Genomic DNA, 19,598 nt, shown 5'->3' with positions numbered 1-19,598 from the left:
TGAGTCTTGAAATGCAGAGGATACCACTATACTGGAGGATCTGTATTATTTTGAGGATGAAACAGATGCTTCAGCTAATAATGGTTAAGCATATGTCCGATTCTTCATTATTTAATTTATTCAACATATTATGATTGAAAAACCAAGCTAGAATTTGAAAAATTCAATTTGTAGAAAAGCAATGTTTATAATTAGAAAAATAAACAGTATTGAGTTATTCGATTCAATCTGAATGTAAGTACAGGGTATTTGGGGATGTTTAAAATTTTGTTTGTCTATCAGTGTGAATTTAAAACAGAAATAAAAAAGTTAATATAAAAAACATAATGGTGATGAATGTATATATTTGAGGCAAAATCATAAAAGTGATACAGAAAGTGTTCTAATTATTATATGTGTAATTTCAATCTATTTTCAATTATTGTTGATATAAAGATTATTAACTGTGTATCAATTGTACTGTACAGATGAGTATTTTTAACATGTTCAGAAATAAAAAAAAATGACAATATATAAATAATAAAATATACAATTTTTCGACTCAGTTTCGACCCTATTTAAATTGTTGGGCAGTTTATGAGAAAAGTCAACTTTCTAACCAGAATTGCCGATAATCTTTCCGACAACAAAGCCAACTTGCTACCTCAGTTCCCATTGAGAAAATACCCAAAATCGAAAATAGACCGGGACGACCGTAAAGTCCTGCCTGTAAACCGGAGAGGTTTATAACCCAATATTAACTGTCTCCGAATCATAATTTATGTTAATGGCCCCCTCGTACCCAACAACTGCTCCAGCCCGTTCGTTCGGCCAAGGGAAGACTGCCAGCCAGGCGACAGTTGGTAACGAAACGTGGAGCAAACTGGAAGTGTCCTGTGCCGCCTCTAATTCTACCGCCTCGTCACGTTGGTACCACTGAACAAGTTTCACCAATTACCAATTTGAATGTTGTCATTGTACTTCCGGACTGTGAGTACCTAATTATCTTTAATTAATCATTTATTGCGGACCAAACGAGCTTTCTCACAGGAATAATATCTTATTTTATGTTTATCAATTTTTTTTTCGCCAATCGTTTACATAATTTATTAGATTTTTTAGCATATGTCTATGCTTACTATTTAAAATTCCTAGTAAAGTCCTACTCCTGTCGATTACGCCGATATTCTTTATATTCATACAGTTAATTTTATATTTTTAATTATTTATGGAATTCTTTTCGACAGATATCATCCTTGAATGTTTAAATTTTTTTCCTGTCGAATTTTAAGCAGAAACGCAGATCGATGGGCGATTTTCTACGGACGCTGTTAGCCGGTAATGTTGTGCTCGTACTGAGCATGCTCAGACACATATTTATCCATGATCAATACTGCATACCTGGCTTGATGAAATTCTTTGATTTCTTCAAATTCAGGCGTCATCGTTGGGGTTGGAAACGATATCAGAATTCATAAAGGTATTTCAAAGTGGCCTTTCACAAGGTTGAAACGATTGGAGGTCTTACTAATAAATTGTTAACATCACGTTTTCAATGGTACTTCTGGTTCACTCTATGCGATGTTTATTGAGATGTTACCTTGTATTTTAAATCAAGTAGGGCAAATATATTATGTTGAAATGACACTCGAAACGTTTCCTGCTTATTTATTCAATCAAACATCATAAGCAACAAATAGAGAAATTTTTTCTCACCTCACTTACCAATGTCCTTAAATAAGACTGACGGAGGCTTATAAGCACCTAAAAAGTTTACAAATTTCCTAGATAGATGTTGGTTGAAAGTTTCATCCATCAAAATATCGATAACTCACATTATCCCATACCCTGCGTTTGTTTGCTGCTGAATTGTTGATATGAATTGGGTTTTCAACCTTTTAATTTGGTGGATTACTGCCAAAATCTTCGACAATCATGGTAGGATGATGGTACCCCATTTTTGTACCAAAGAAGACTGCGGACAACTCAATAATCAAACTGAAAATTTATCAGGGGGCCAGCGGGGTTAATGTTTTTTATCGTTTTCAATTCCAAACCTTGAAATTTTCTTGATAATGCTTATCTGCAAGAATTACACGATATGGCTATAATAGTGCTTTGTCTGGCACTCTGTGCACAACAGAAGTTGAAGACCACTACATTGTAATTGTCCCAAAGAAAAAATAAACTTTTTCGTCCTTTTCCACAATTGTCTTCCGATTCATTTCATTGTTGAGACAAGGCTTGATTCTGTATTCAACCCAAATTGGATGCCAATGATGTTATCGAGTCACGATCTTCCAACAGTCTGTGAATTCTAATTGGCATTGAAAAATGTGTACCATTAATTTGACGGCACACGTTGTCCACCGCGCGTTCATTTTCAGAATTAAAGTGTTTTTTCTTTTGTGAACTATGAACCCTGGATTGGGATCGAAACTCCTGCGTGATTTTTGTGTAGTGGCCTTGAAAGAATGGTTTGTGTTTCAATAATTCATGTTGTGATACCTCAGTATTTCTAGGTTCTATTTGGATTTTAAAGCGGGCTGTGTTGCACTGTGACCTTGAGATCTATTGTGCCCAGAGCTAAAAAAAAAATTCCTAATGAACTTCAGTATATTAGACAGCTTCAAGGAGGTTAGGTCAGGTTAGGTTAGGTTAGGCTCGATTTTCGTGAAAATCTATCATTTCTGTTCAAAATTTAGGGGTTGGTGTGCTAACACCAAGGGTTGAAGCGATATAGTTGTGAATTTGACCTTAAAAGTTGTCCCCCTGGAAACAAAAATCGACGTGTCCAAGCATTTTTTCGAAATAAATTTATTACACCCGTTATCTCGTCTGTTTCGTTTTAAAAAGCCCACCTTGTATAACTTGTTGAAGGTATTACTTCTAAATTCAATTATGTAGGTACTTTAAAGAATGCCATTATTGTTCTTCATTTTCAGAATTTTACGCCACAGAGGCATACTAAAGGCTGTTATTTATGCTCAATATTCCAACAGATAACGTTCTTTGTGACTTAAAACTAATACACTAGTTGAAAAGTACCGAAACTCTTCTGCAAAATTTGATTTATTGAAAAGCTCTCTGAAATGATGTGGCACACTCTGAGTACCTTGAAAATTTTGAATGGGATGCTGTCGAAGCTACGTAGAATGCTCATAAATACCAAAGGTTTTTGAAGTTGACATATTAAGCTATGGACACCCTGTATATTACTGCCTTTCGGTCACCGAGCCCTAATTCAACAAAATCATTTCAGTGTTATTTTTGTATTTGTTTCTATTCAGCGATTAACCCATTCTATTCTCTGTAGGTGTCGCTAACCGATATACTGCAACATGTCGCCTGTATATTTCCAAATACTCCGACCATGAGGTCAGTTTTATTCTTGTTTTGTGGGAGTAGCAGATAGATAATACGGTCTCGAGATCCTTGATGCAAATTATAACCGTATTTCATTCGGTTCCATCAGAGACGGACTGAGAAAATTTCAAATTAGCTTTTAGAGAAACAAAGAAAGTGCGAGACTCACAATCAAATCCAAGGCCAACGGAAAAGATATTTACATAAACACAGAAACGATCCAGTTGAAAAGTAATGCTTGACTCTAAAGTCTAAAAAAAGATTCTGTTTATATCCGTATCTACTTTATACAACCATATTTATACTGTGATGTTATTCCTAATTATTGGAATAAAAGTTCGAATGCCTATAACTCTGAAACTTCTGCACGCATTTGGTCCATTTAATCACTCAGCCGAATTAGTACCTAGTGTCCACAAATTCAAGTTTACACCAAGCAATATCAACTAAACATACTGGTATCTGATCAAAATAAACATCCTGAAGGGATTGTTCCTGGAATTAATTTATGGAAAGTCAGAGAGCCCTATCAATTGTTAAATAGTGTAGTTTGGCCCATAAAAATGGTTCTCCTGACCTACTAATACATTCATAACAGAATTGCAGGTATCTCTTTCAAAAAATCTACGAGGATGTATTGATATCTAGTTAGCCTAGACCAGTTTCATGCTTAAAAATAATATTGCGTAACCAGAGCAACGAAAAATAACTCATTAGAAGTGTCAGTGTGAAGTTTGAGGTCAAAAAAGTAAACCAGAGTTAAGTAATAATTAATAGAAAGAAGATGTCCACCGAAATTGTGAAAATCGAAAAATTGGAGGATCGAGCCATGATCAAGTACCTGTATTTAAAAGGGTTAAGAGGTAAGCAGATTTACGAAGATATGCTTAATACCCTTGGTGATCAATGTCCTTCGTATGCGACCGTGAAAAATTGGACTGCAAGTTTCAAAAGAGGTAAATTTTCCATTGAAGATGATGACAGATCGGGAAGGGCACTTTCTGTGTTCGTCCCCGAAAATATCAATGCAGTTCATGACATGATTTTATCAGACCGTCGAATTGGGCTGAAACGGTTATCTGAAGCACTGAATATTTCATACGAACGCGTTCATCATATAGTTCACGTCACAATTTGGACATGAGAAAAATTGCCGCAAAATAGATCCCCAAATGTTTGAATGTTGAGCAAAAGCGTGCAAGGGTAGAAGCATCGCGTTTATCTGTGCTCGATTTGAAAACGATGTAGACTTCTTAAACCGAATTGTTACTATGGATGAGACTTGGGTACATTTCTACGATCCAGAAGCAAAGCAACAGTCGATGGAATGGCGACACTCTTGTTCTCCAAGACCTAAGAAGTTTCGTGTCCAAAAATCTGCTGGAAAAGTTCTTGCTTCAGTTTTTTGGGATTGCCATAGGGTAATAATCATGATTGATTTTTCGGATACGGGTAGAATAATAAGCGGAGATTACTATTCGACATTACTGACCACTCTACGGGAAAAAATTAAAGAGAAAAGACGCGGAAAGCTGTCCAAAGGTGTTTGGTTTTTGGTCTGGTTTGCAGAGCAAGAAGAAACATTTTTTTTAGTGGTCTAGAGACGTTGCAGGTTCGCTGTAATAAATGTATCCAATTAAGAGGGGAATATGTTGAGTAAGAAAATATTTTGACATTGAAATTTTGTTTGGTTCCATAGTAGGCTAAGAATTTTTCAATATTTCCCCGTATCTTTTTCTTTCCTTGTTAGTCGTAGATTTCTCCATTTGGGTTTTTCGTTTTCCTAAATAACTCTTCATTTTATCTTACCTCGTGATCGATATAATTTAGTAAAAATTTGATTCCAACGAAATGCCATCCTTCCGATAGTCCTCCTTTTCAATGCCATCCATACAGTTAATAACCGAATCATTACTCAGCAGATACCGAGTTTTAGCGCGTTACCCAGGTCATAATGACAAAGCGTAAATCCAGTTGTCCAGGAATGTCCTAGGACATGAATTGAGTTTTCTATCGATCCCAATGTTTACTACGTCCACGGATAAACACCGTATGGAGTAATGCGATGTCATTAATCTTTCCGTATTCCTTGGGTAAGGTCAGCCCCTTACCGTTTGACACAGAAGAGAGTTCGTGTCTGTTCCCAGCCGGTCTCACCTGGAGGAATAAATCCATCCTGACGCTTTCTGTCGGATTCTCCGGGGGCTTAGACCTGAAATGAAAACTGGCTGTTTGTTTGATAAATGGGAAAGAAAGTTGGAAATGCTGATTTGTGGCTGCGACTGAACAAAGCGGAAACGCGGGGAATGTGATGAATTTTGCTGGATTTTGCGAGATACGTCGGATTATCCGAAATTATCGACAAATCGACTGTGTTTCATCTGTTTTACTCCAGAAAAATTTCAAATAAAAATTGTAAAAATCTATTTACTTATGCTATTTTTTTATAATTGTTTATTTTTTCATTATTTTCATATTTTTTTCCTAAAACAATTCTCTTCAGGAGATGACTCAATTCGTAAGCATTATTTTGACAAGATTCCAATTCCCATTACTCTAAAACCTCAGTAATGCTTTTCATCAGCTGCAAGAATGTTTATTAAATTTTCACAGCAATTTCGAAAGATATTTTTAGTGACATATTGACCATTAGATTGACACAAGCCATGACCTAGGCTCGGAAAATTTTGATGAAATTATAAGGAGGTTTTTTGCATGAATTTCAACTATTTTGATAAAAAAAAGGTAGACATTCTCGCTCCTGCTAAGCAACTGAAAAATAACCATTTCAAGGCCAGTAGACGCTTAAAATATCGAAAACTATCATCTGTTTATTATTGTCTCCTTTTTCAACATTAAAATTTTATTTTTTGTTTATTTTAGGTTAGCGATTAAACTGAGGAGAATACAACAAGTTGAACACAAATATTCGAAATAAATTCAGTAATGGGGAGTTATTGGGGTCAATCTGGTCCTTGAGTAAATGCGACAATAACTTACATTTATTGGTTCCCAATAAATAGTCAGTCTTAAAAGTTAATTATTTTCACTCAATTGGACTGTTATTGGAGTATTGTTAATTAACAAAAATAGAAAATAATTTTTTTTATAAATTTATTTATTTGTTTATGCGGTTATGCTAAAGAATTTTGAGAAGATATCATTCTTCATATCTCACAGGGTGATTCATATCTATTGGGATATAGGCTAAGGGCAGATTGTTTATAGCAAAATATGGGGATAGGACCAAATATATCTCAATAAAATATTGCTGTGTGAAAATATAGAGGGCGTTAAAGTTGAATTTTTTATAAGGGGACAGAATAATATTTTCTTCGAAGTTCGAAAGTCCTTTATTGAAAGAATTAAAAAAGGCATAGAAGTCGAAGGAGGCCACGTAAAACATTTAATTTAAGTTTATTTTTTTTTATGTTACATTGTTTTTAATTATGCTTTATCGTCGAAATAAATAAATAAAATAAATTAATCGTTACTTCAAATCGCCCTCCGATGCTCTGAACTGTTCAATTGTGTTTTTCTTAAATATGGATGAAAAAATATACAGTGAAGTGATTAGCAAAAAACTAAACAAAAATTCAACTTTAACGCCCTCTATCTTTTTCCACAGCAATATTTTATTGAGGTATATTTGGTCCTATAGCCATATTTTTGTCCAAACAATCTGCCCTTAGCCTATGTCCCAATAGTTATAAATCACCCTGTGTATTTATCAAATTCATAAAGCAGTGTTAAGGGCCGCACAAACCCATTCAATTGATGTAAATATGATGAACTTTAGTCTTTATACTATCTAGTACATTTGGCTCCATAAAAACAGTTCTCCTCATCAGTCTGCTGAAACTTAACACTCGACGAAAAATAGATTAAGGTTGAAATTTACTGCCGTTTTACTACTCATAATAATATGTCATAACATCATTTATGGCAAGGTGTAAAACTCAGCTGTCCACGGAGATATTGGAGTACCCTCTAAACTCTAAATAGAAAACTTCTTGGAATTTTATTGGTAGCCTTTTACAATATACTCTACTGGATACTTTTTGAGGTATTCGTGAATGAGAGTAAGGTCTTATTTTTATGGACTACGAGAAAGTTTCTTTCGAACGTGAGGTTCGACTTCTGCAACCTTCAAAATATGCCTATGATGAGGTAATATGCAGGCAGTATAATATTGATTGTTAATAGAATTTTGTCAATTTTCTATTGAAAATTTATCCCAGAAAATATTGATTCAAAAATTTGGAAAAAACAAGAAACATAGAAACTTCAAGGAAAAATGTTAAATCAACAACCATAGCCTGAATCAGAAGTTTCGGTTGACAATTTGAGTAAATCTCAACAAAAACAGTCTTAGGAAAATATTCATAAATTTCTAATCACTTACCCCAAAAGGTATCAGATAGCACCATGAATATAGCGATAAAACTCCATCTCTGTCTCTCTCTCGCCGCAATATTTTACCACATAGTCGAGACCAACGTTTACCACTTTCGTTTTTGTTTCAGGTCAAACCGATGGCAATTAAATTGGCAACATTGTAAATTCATTAGGGCAACAAGATGAACGAACCTCCTTTTGGTATTTCCTCTGATGGCCAGACGGGCCAAACCAGTTTTTGAGTGATTTGTGTGTCGACCGTAGAGGAATGTAGGACCACTGCTATAACGTCAGGATGGCGATCGAAAATTGAGAGCCCGAAGAGCGATACCTTTCTGTAAATTACCGTGAGTTATTATCAATTATTCTGAAACACTGTAAACGATTTGGACCCTCGTATTCGATAGAGATGGGGTAGGAAAACAGGGGCTTTCACATTCGTGGGAACAATTATTTCACCCAATATACCTTCTTCTATTATTCTTAATTCAACAACACATTTCATGCTCAACACATCGAGAAGGTTTATTTACATTTTGTAACAAATATTACCATTGTTTCATTCAGGGTGACAGAATTTGAATCAATGTAGCCTTGAGAAAGATTCTAAACCTAATATAATATATGAAATAAAAAACAAAGAAGGAATATAAAAAAAAGAACATTGAAATGACACATAAACAAGTAAAATAGGTAAAAAATAGCATATTTTTCAACGAGTATGTAATGATCTCCATTTTTCAGAAGACTGGCTCTCAAAATATGCGCAGAATACTAGAATGACTTCATTGCAGTTTCCTTTACGAAAAAGTAAACAACAACAAGTAAACTTCAATGGAAAATTACAAAGTGTGCTAAGCAATAAGAGTTTTGAATTAGGTATACCTAATATTTGTCTTACAAATAAGTATTTGTATCTCCACTATACATAGATACTTGGGAAAGAACATAATATCTTCTAATAATCCCGCATCACCCATTTTCCATTTTCGTGCGTATACAACGAGCACGATTAAATGCATTAATTTCCATTGCAATTGCGACGAAATGCAAATCGCCACCTATAACAGCGTTCATTTAAACTTTAAAATTAAATCTCTTGAACATCGGGCCTTTAATGGCTACAGTTATATCGCTGTGAAATTTGAAAGTTCGCGAACGAAGTTCTCGATAAATTCTTCGACTCAAGTCTGGCCATTTTTCAAGATAATGGCTTTTGTGTTTGTATATTGCCAAACCTAAATGTGGTCGGATTTACAAGGGAACATTATCGTTTGTCGTTATGAAGTATTTTTGGAAACAAGTAAAGAAAAATTGAGTGTATATAATCTTGAAATTTCCTCTCTCACTATGATGGAGGAGATTTTGGATAAAACGATCTGCAGACGAAGAGAACAAACTATTCTTATGACAGAAATATGACCAGATCGTCCCTCAATATAGGTAATAAATACAGGTTGAGTCTTTGACTCGTACAAATATTTTAACAGTAGATTCTTGATATTTGTACCTACGAGTTAAAGACTCAACCTAGATAACAAGATAAATTTTTCAATCGTGTCAATTATAATACTATAATAATAATATAATTGGAACAGAAGATTTTAGATTTAATAATTTTTATCTCAATAACATGGCTCTCTCTTGCGAAGATAAATCAGAATTTTATTTTATCCACTCACAAACTTCATGATGAAATGTTCGGTCATCTTAGAGCCATTTATATTCAGACGATTGCTATTCATTTTCCCTGTTTTATATTCAAATATTCATTACAAATAACGTACGTGCAAGAAATATGGAAAAGATGGAGTATTGTTCATATTCCGTTGAATAATTTAATGATCATTGTGTAGATTCGACTACAATTCTGATCAGACGCGAAGGTTTGGATCGAAAAAAAGTCGATGACAAAAGCTTAAAATAAGTTATTTATAGAGCGAGTCTTTTACCGGTAGATTCGGGTGACTTGGGACAGTCCTGTAACTTAGGACAATTACCCCCCTTGCAGGTTTCGTTGTCTCTTACCATTTACAAGTGAAGGGACAAAGTTATAAGATTGTGTAGCGTCTTTTCAGTTAGTTTAACAATTAATTCCTGTTGAGTTTGCCGTGACCAGAGCGTTTGAATTGACAGGAAAAATTAATGAATTCAGGAGAGAAAAGGCGCGTTTTTTATGGCCCTCACACTTTCTAGTGTTTTGTATATGTGTTTCACTTTGTGCCTGTGTATTTTTTTTTCTGGTTACGTGGGATATTGGCATATTAGATATGTCATGAAACAAGGTTGTTTACAAATCAAACGGCAACACGGATCTGATTCATTTATTTTGTTGTTTCATAGGGTCACTTGGGACAATGCCGAATAGATGCAAGCGGCTCATTGGCAGCAGGAAATATGCCGATTTTTCGCAGGATATCATTATTTGCGTTATTTCCACAAAGAAATCACCAAAGAATGAAAGAAATCAAAGTTTCCTTGTTTTGTTTGGTTTTTTCATTTGAGTTGCAATATATTTACTTTCGCTGTAATAGGGGTTTATCATTTGATTTCCTCACCGAATTTCAACTATATAATCACGAATTCTGATTTTTCAGAACTATACACCGCCCCAAGTCACCTATTTCATCTGATAGTTGAGAAATCAATGGATTTTAACTTGTGTCCCAAGCCTCCCAACTCGGTGGGTGACTTGGGACAAGTATTTTATATTTATATCCGGATTCTGAAGCATGGTATGTATCCTAATCAATAGTCTGATTTATTTAGCATATTTGAACCTCTTTCTCACATGAAAATAGGTCACCGTTTTTGAAATATGACAAGTTGAATTTCAAAATCGTCCCAAGTCACCCGAATCTACGGTACTTGCAGTAAATTCAGGAAAACAACACAAATTTTTCGTTGTAAATATTCTTGCGTTCTTTTTGATGTAAGGAGGTGTCATACAGGGTATCCCCGAATTACATATACCTATGATAAAACCTAATTATTTTATGACTATTCTTAAAGGGTTTATAAAGTTGTACATACGTACCAAATATTACATTTTTATTCCTTTTCGTTGAAGATATTCTCTGTACGTTTTTCTTTGTTTAGTTTTTGAGTTTTAGTCTCCATTATATTGATTTCAATAATAATTTCTTGTTCCTTTTTAAATTTCAATCTATGTATTACCAGATGATGGTGTACAGTGTTGAATGGAAATAAATACAAATATGAAAAAGAGATTAAAAAAATAATTAAACAAATGTTGGAATTATTGTAAATGATGAACCGGAATCATCCTATCGACCAGCAAACCGTGCAAAGGCAGGAAGCTCCGCAAATACGAAACCTCTCGATTTCCCGAAAGCAAGACGCAGAGATAAGAAGCGGGAATATAGGCAGAGCGCAGAAACGGGTTGAATGACTATTCCCTTGCGTCCTTTCAGATTACGCCGGGAAACTCGGCAGAACAAGGAGGAGAGATGTGTAGGGAATGAAAAGACAGCGGAGTTGGCGTGTCGAAATCTGCACGACAAAGAAGGCAGCGACTACGGCGTGTGGTGGAAGGCTGGAAGGCAGTTTGCGAGCTGGAAGATTTCAGTGTGACGGGAGATAACGGAGATGGCGGAAATATGGCGGTCAGGGGGATGAGGACAGGGTGGGATTCAGGTGAATATTTCTTTGAGCATTTTTCGAGAGTAACGAATTTTTTAACGGGTCGAACGGCTTGTCACAGAGGTAGCGTGACAGCTGTCAGGTAGCTGCAATCTGAGAATTTGCGCGAATAGATACACGATTAGATAGTGAGTTGAGTTGGACACTTTTTACCCTTATCATTTTTTTCAAATTCGGTTCAGTTGAAAAATTACAGGCTGTTGAGGATCCTTTAAAAATTTAATTACATCGAATGGAATGCTTTTCGCAATATGCATTTTCATTGACGTGATGAATCTTCTTCGAACTCAAAATACCGTACAAATCTTCCGGTTTCTTCATTATAACCATAACATACCATAAAATTACTAAAGGAATTCAAAGAACTCAAGTCTTAGAAGTCTTGAAGGCTCCCTCTTGAATATCTGACCAATTTCGAAAATAAAAGTATTCTTTATATTTTCTCGTAGACTGCGACGTTTTCGGGTAATTTGATAACCAAAAATAAAAATATGTATCTTTGCAATGGGGAATTCTCCTCAATTTGGGTTATCACTGCATAAGTATGTATGTTTAAACTGAATAATTATGAGTTTCATTCATGGTTTTTCAAATTCACCGCGGAAACTATTCAAAATCATCCTTCAAATATGGGGTTTCAAAATTCAAATCGCTTTGTGCGGAGTTTACGATTTGGCAACAGCGCATACAAGACAATGAAAAGAACAATGCCCAATCAGCTTGTTTATAAAAAACAGCTGTTGATCTACAGGCGCGTGCTTACTGGCGAGCTTCAACTGCAACCGGCCTTAAAAATAACATAAAATTTTACGACCTTCCTCGTTCGTCGCAGACTTCATAGACAGCCATCTTTGTCTATCTCATCAAGGTAATGCATTTGTTGTCCTTTATTATCAAGGAATATTCCAGTCGATGTTGCCAGCTTGTGCAATTCTCACAAAACGCTTTAAACTGTAAATACCCATTTTTATTTTTCATTTTTAAGTGCTTAAAATAATTTTTTTTGGGAAACGGTTGAAATGGTTATTTCAAAATGTGACGTTTTAAAGATATTTCATTAAAAATACATCATTTTCGTCAGAAGGATTCCCTGTTCGAAAAATTGGGTACTTTGGCTGAATGCAACTCTGAAACATCCCCAGAATTAACCTGAACAAATTACACATTTCAAATGTGCAGTGTCCAGTGGTATATATTTAGCTTGTTATTCTAAAAGGAATTTGGTTGTCATTATGGTGCTTTATGTTTGTTAACCTGGCAAAGAAGAAGAACATTTGAACTTTCAGAGATCCTATGAAATGAAAGATTGAATAGGTTATATTTGAATCTGGTAACTTTTGAAATGGAGGGATACAAACTTTAACAACCTAAAAACAATGAAGCGGGTGTAAAGAAATGTGAACAAGAAACATATCCTAGAAATTTTTCCTCGTTCCAGATCTCAGTCTAAGCAGAGAAAAAATGTCAACGGGGTACCTACCATACATATTTTCGTATGATACACGAAAACAAAGATAGAAACCTCAGAAAAACTCTCTGTCTGCCAGTATAGATAAGGGTAATCATAATGAATTTGTGTCAAGAATAAGCTGAAATTATTATATTGAAGGACATCTTCATAGTCTTCCTCCTTTTTTCTACCATGATGGTTGACGAAGTGAAAATAATCTCCTTAAATAACTCTGAAATTGGTAAGTCATCTCAGAAAAGTGTCGGTCACCGAATTAATTTCTTCGATACCACTCTTAAATTTATTTTTTCTGGAATTCTTTACCAAGTGGTCTATAGTCTCTTCTTTTGCGTCACACTCATATCTCAGAGTATCAACAGCATTCCATCTGAATTATTACACCGACCATAGCCAGTCCTAAGACGATTTAGAGTGCTCCAAATGTTTCTAGGAAGATCAAATCCAGGGCTTTTTTTGAAGGATCAATTTATCAAACCTTTATTGAAGAGATTACACGAATTCCATTCTGATTGCCAAAATTCTTTGTGGCTATTAGTCGAATAAAAAAAATCATTAGTCCATAAAGGCTAACGAGATTTCGATCTGGCACTTCTAGAATCTGGTATATATGATAACATTGGGAATAAATTTGGGAAGGAATGGAATTTCTTCAAAGACTACGATGTTTGAAAAAACGGGTAACCAATACAGAGGTGAAGATTTGATGGTTCCAGTAACAATCCTCATGGAATCATTGAGTAGGGTATCGATTGTTATTGTCGTGCGTACTGTTGAACTAAACAGAGCAACAGTACTCAGCAGCAGAAAAAACTAAGGCCAAAGCTGCAGTACGAAGTGTGAAGGCATCAGCACCCCATGAAGAATCAGCTAATTTCTATTCCTCGATTTCAATTAAACGTAAGCTTTCTAAATGAAATTCAAAATTCAATGAAGAATCTAATTTTATTTCGAGATATTTAATTAAAAAATAAAATAAACAACGGAAATAAATGATTACATATTGGAGATTAATGCAGAGTGGGTGGCTGCAAGTTAAAATTGTTATTATTATTATCGATAATGAAATACAGATCAAGAAAAGAATATTTATCTCGAACGAAATTGCAGTAACTCATTGTATTATGAACACTACTCCGATAACCAAATGGAATGGAAACATTGAGTTTATGCTTGTGTTTCTAATATATAGAAGCTCATTTCGAAGGTCAAAATGGTTTATTTCTTAATGCTTGGAAAAACTTCAAGGTCAGATTTCTACGGGTGACTTAGATCATTATAAAAACTTAAAATGGCTATACCTTTTTATCTACGCCGAATTGGAAAAAATGTTGAAGGAAAAAAGTGTTTCTTTTGACTTCAACAGTCTACTGTAAAAATATATGTATAGTCAAAGACTCGCCGTGTACATATGGTGGAACTGAAGAAGCTAACGAATACCTTGAAAATAGGAATGATCTTTTCGCCTTTGTCAATGGCCTGTTATAGCTTTTACATATTTTACATATTGAAAGAAAAACCTCAATTCAAGGCTTGGAACATGAAGCTGTGTATTCATGGCTGCAAAGGGTTACAAAGTTCATTGTTGAGTGATCTTTTGTTCCGGCCTCCATTCTGAAGGTATTACGCTACCCACAAATCTTAATTCTTCCGCAACTCGCACGTTTTCATCGTTACATCCCCTCCCCTTCCTCCGCACATATGTGATCCTGTACCTTTTGTAGTCTCTTCCGAGGGTGGCGCGAGCAGAGTTCGCCCCTGTCCGGAGGCATCACAACATTTGGTCCTGCCAGATCCGCTGCTAAAGAGTAAGAATGCGCAAGGACCCCGAATGCGCGGGAAAACTGGGCGTGAAAGCGATCGATCGAGCATCAGGAGGGCTTTGAAAGCAAGCCGGCGGTTCCCCTTGCCAGGCAACGTAGCAACCATCATGTCACCGCTGATATCACAGCCGCCTCTGCGAGAGTCGACATCGCTTCTGTCAACAAGATGCGCGGCAGTGCTAAAAAGTGCGAAAGGAAGCCTTGCAAGATCCGTCCAGGCGGCTTTGCCTCGTTTCAGGTATGATTGCTCTTTGACAAATAAGGTTTTAATTGCTTCTGAATAATGTCGCACATAAATCCGGTTTTGATTAAACGGGATTAGGGGATGTTCCGGGATTCGCGTGAGCTAAGCTCGCCGTTAACGGAACGCTGCCATCGATTTTTCACGTCGTTGTTTGTTAACGTTTAATGGCGGTTTGTTTGAGGATTTTAACGAACAACCTGTGTCTGCCAGTGTTGGATCGTTTATCTTCCGGAGGCTGCCAGTTCCAACCCGGTTATTTATCGAAGATTGAGCACTTTTGCGTCTTAATTTCGGATATTCTGCTCATCAAGCCCATTTATATTCTTTTACTCTGAGATTTGTTGTAACTTTTGTTTCTCTTATTGTTGTAATTTGTGTTAATTTTTTTCCTTCTATTCATCGATTAACGTGGTTTCATATTATCACACATATGTTTCTACGAAAGTCAGCTTTGTAATAAAATTTTAAAAATGCTTTAATTCAATTTTTTATTGATAGACAACTACTCAGATCATTCTTCATTTATGGACAAAAAATTTATGCTTATCTACTATTTGAAATGGACATAGGCATCAGGGGTTGAACAGAATTGTGAATTCCCGAGTTTATATTTAAATTATAGCTGTATAATGTTCTGTTCTATAATGCATTTAAGCATTTAATCATTTTCTATAATTTTCCAATTTGAAATGTATTTTTGCACAGCACTACTGTTCTACAGTGGTCCTTCAATTCTTAAGCTCTTGTAGTTATCAATTAATCGAATTGTGTGATGATTTTTCACAATTTACATCTATCATTATGTAGAACTCGTCTAGCAGTGATACTATACTAACTAATGTTTGAAATCTGATTCTTTGATTTTTTTTGCATAAAGTGAATTCTAAAATATTTAGCTATTTTGTAAGTAAAGGGTTTTTGTGTAAGATTTCTCAATGTTCCTGTTTGAAACGCCATAAACCACTATTCACAAAATAATCCAAAAAATTAAAGCAAAGTACACCGTCGGATGAAATAAAAACTCAAGTTTCCCAAATCACGGCATCATATATGTATATATAAATCCAATAGAACTGCAGAAGGCACTGGTATTCTAGTAAGATTCCAGAAGAATAATATGATTTTTTTGTACGGGTCTACATTATTTTTCTCTCGAATCAATTATTTTCTTTAGTGATTTTCGAATTGAAACATCTTGATTGGCGATATAATCCTATAAACCCAATACTCAAAAAGATATAGAAAGGTGGCGCAAAAGGAGTACTCGGAGTCACCAGGTTTTCGCCACACGCTACGCCATACTAGAACGCATTGGCGTAGTCTTTATGAAATCAGTGCAGTGCAAAAAATTTAATTAGTTTAGTTCGCATCTACCGAGTTGACTAACTCTTGAAAGTATCTTTACCACTTTCCATTGACTCATTCATTAGATAGACAACGTTTTCACATGAAAGGTATTTCAAATTATTTTTTTTACAACTGTACCCATTGTATATGCTACGCTACTTCTCACGAAGCGAATCCTGTCAATTGAGCTCCCACAATAGTCAATATTATCTTTAGTCTACCGATCGACGTTCCAGCATACTTAATTATCCGATTCTATTTCGTGTGAATGCCAAAATTTTGTTTTCAAGTCGAAATTTGTGATAAATCTTTTGAAAATCTTCTATTCAAAGTGTTCATCCAAGGACACTCACTGAAGGGAGGCAACTCCCCCAGATCCGCGACAAAAGCGCCAAAAGAACCCATAGAAAACTAGGAACAATCGCCGAATCTAAAGCCGGAGCACACGTTCCGTCTTTTCATCCGGCAAATCCCGCTCCGAACGTGGCTGGAATAGGCGGGAAGTATAATTAAAACCTCCTCGAGAATTAATTACATCGCTTCCGGAATCCCTAAATCAATTCTTGTCTGCTCTGGACTACAATTCAATTATTGTGTTGTCGCTCGTGCTCTTGCGTCGCGGACTTCATACCCGACATTTCTGGAAAAAGTTCGGGACTTTTGCCCGATCAACAGGCTGGTCACGAATGTGCGTTTTTTTCCTGACGTGGCACAGTGTGGCATGTCTGTTGTAGGACGTAGCGTGATGTATGCTATTTTAAACTCTGTCATGATAGGGTTATATTAGGGCGTTTTTCGCTATGACCCAAATCCGGTGATACTGTAGTTTTGATTCTTTTCGAATAACACAGTTCGGCGTCAAGCACGGAAGGAATACTTGCTGAAGTTTTGAGATGAGTATGCCCGGTAAATAAAATAATAATAATAAGTTTTTTTTCAATTACAGAAGAAAAATGTGAAAAATATACAATAAGAAACACAAGAGCACAAATTCATACTCAATATAGATCTAAATGAGGTTTAGATTCGGTCAGCTTATCATTTTTAGCTATATTTCCTCCTATAAATTGGTTGGATCAGGCACTATTTAGTGTTTGCCACTTTTTGTCCTTATGTCCAGAACAGAGGTTATCCAAAGGGGAACTTTAACCAAAATTTATCAAAATTCGCAAGATATAATCATGCAAAAAGAAGTATTGAACAACAAATTCGTTGAAATTTCATAGGAAGAGAAAACTGAAAGAGAATCAATACTATTATTCCAACCAGGCACCAGCCTTATCTTTCGTTTTCAACCCTCGCGATTCAGAAGTCCCAATCCGAGCACGAAATGACAAAATATGCGTGGCATCAATGAACATGGACGTGATGAAATCGAGTAGGCTCCAACAGGATGTCACTGTTATATCCCTCGTCTCGAAACGATTGCAATAAGCGGGAATGGGTCCTGTTTCCCCCCCTCTTTCTGTTGACGGGATACGTCAATAGGAAGAGGCGAAGATCCCCTTGAAACGTCAATGTTGCCATATCTGAGTTTTGTTTGTGGTATGCTGAAGACTTACGCAAAGGTACTTTTCATGTACATTGAGGAGTTTGTCTCTGCGATGGGTAGTTGAGTTTTGGCAGGTGTAAGATTGTGTGGAATATTTTTCTTCTGAGGATTATTCAGTAATTTATTGGTTTGTTATCAATCTTTTTTTTATTGATAGGTTAAACTCATTTTATTCGAACATTTGAGCAGTGATTGATGTTTTTGGAATGATATTGAAAACAACTTATTTTGAAATATAAAATGAAGTGACACTTCTTAAAAGTAACTGACGTTTTGAAAGGTTTTACTTTATTCAACCAGTTACGAAAATAAGAAAATATTTATAGATGTGTAGAAACAGAATGAAGAATAAAAATTATAATTAATTTTTAACAAAAATACAAAATTGTTCTTCTTATTATATTATTATTATCTCATATTTTTATTCTTCATGAAATTCTGCACAAGCCTTAGTATGAGTATCCTGCAACTACTAACTCACTGGGAATATTCGGGAAAAATGAAAACCCTCTCCTTCCTGAAGTATAATATGCTACTTCGAGCTCTTTTGCTAATGAACGAATTCCAGGGTTAAATTCCCTCTGCCCAGAATAGCATGAATTTGCGCTGTTATAACGATATGGCTTTCGCTTCCTTCCTCCCTTAATTGTGGGGACCAACCCTGTGGACCTCTCTCCACGTTTCCTGGACAGACCCTTCTAATCCCTGCGGCCATTAAATTACTAGGTGGATCTAGGCGATCCACTTCAATTCACAGCCCTCCAGTGATTAACTCCTGAACTTAGACAAGAGTGGTTTTGCAAGATTAACTATGATTAAAGAGATATAACATAACGAAACGACCAGTGAAGGTTTTTTGTAAATGAAACTCCAACCAGAGACGAATGAATGCTATTTTTTTAATGTCATTTGGTTTTTTTTCATATTAACCAATTTTCACTGGATCTCATATTATTTTCTGCTTTCAGGTGGTTCAAAGGAGAATGAATCTGAAAAATAAGGATCAGAAGCTCAACTTTGCAAATCTGGATACACTTACAATAAAGCCAAAGAAGAAAAATGACTTTCGAACATTTTCACCACATTGGAACAAAAAAGGTATACTTGTTTTTTACTTTTTGAGTAAATAAGGCATTCATGAAGGATTTTAACGAAAACGTTAGACTTTTAACATATGAAGTGTCTTTCAAATTGTTTTATTATTAAAATGAATAAAATATAATTATTATTGATTTGATTGGAAAATGTTTTAATATATCTGATGGCTATAGCTTCAATTTTTGATTTTGTTCTATTTTAATAATGATGATAATAATCTATTGCTTGTAATTGATTGGGAATTACTGAGAAAGATTTCATGTTCCCACACTGTGAACTAACATAATCATGGTGGTGTGATATCAACATAATTATTCCTTCATTAATCAGTTCAGTAAATTAAGTACGCAATGAATTGGCTGAAGCATATCTTCCTTATCAATATCAATCTATTTTTTTTTCTATTCGTAGAAAACATCCCACGATACCCAAGATCATTCACATTTATATAATCTCACCTATAGAAGTTTTCATAAGAATTATGCTATACAATTATGTTCATCAGCCTTGCCTGAAAAATCAGTCATTATTTGATAGCAACATTTGTAACAAAAAATGAATTTTAAGTGGAAAAATAACTTCTTTCTTTTCTATTTTTTTCTTTTTTATTTATTTTATTTTATTTTATTTTTTGTTCATTTAGAAAATTCTTTTCAACCA

The 19,598-nt window shown here is 35.1% G+C and overlaps 1 protein-coding gene across 1 annotated transcript; it reads left to right on the top strand.

Moving 5' to 3' along the window:
• The first annotated feature begins 494 nt into the window (after positions 1 to 494).
• On the top strand, positions 495 to 18,955 carry LOC123319156. Its single transcript, XM_044906013.1, has 5 exons — positions 495 to 969; positions 7,872 to 8,090; positions 11,178 to 11,400; positions 14,599 to 14,935; positions 18,809 to 18,955. The coding sequence occupies exons 3-5, from the start codon at positions 11,364 to 11,366 to the stop codon at positions 18,825 to 18,827; spliced, it is 393 nt and encodes a 130-aa protein (XP_044761948.1). The 5' UTR covers positions 495 to 969; positions 7,872 to 8,090; positions 11,178 to 11,363; the 3' UTR covers positions 18,828 to 18,955.
• Positions 18,956 to 19,598: the final 643 nt, after the last annotated feature.

The sequence above is a fragment of the Coccinella septempunctata genome, chromosome 8, assembly GCF_907165205.1.
Source record: "Coccinella septempunctata chromosome 8, icCocSept1.1, whole genome shotgun sequence".
In the NCBI taxonomy this organism is placed as follows: Eukaryota; Metazoa; Arthropoda; class Insecta; order Coleoptera; family Coccinellidae; genus Coccinella; species Coccinella septempunctata.
This window is presented reverse-complemented; position numbering and strand designations above follow the sequence as displayed.

Excerpts from the sequence above, each read along its gene's own strand:
- LOC123319156 (XM_044906013.1), top strand. The coding sequence starts at position 11,364 with ATGGCGGTCAGGGGGATGAGGACAGGGTGGGATTCAG. Across the intron at positions 11,401-14,598 it reads GAGGACAGGGTGGGATTCAG|TCTCTTCCGAGGGTGGCGCG; the intron begins GTGAATATTTCT and ends TACCTTTTGTAG.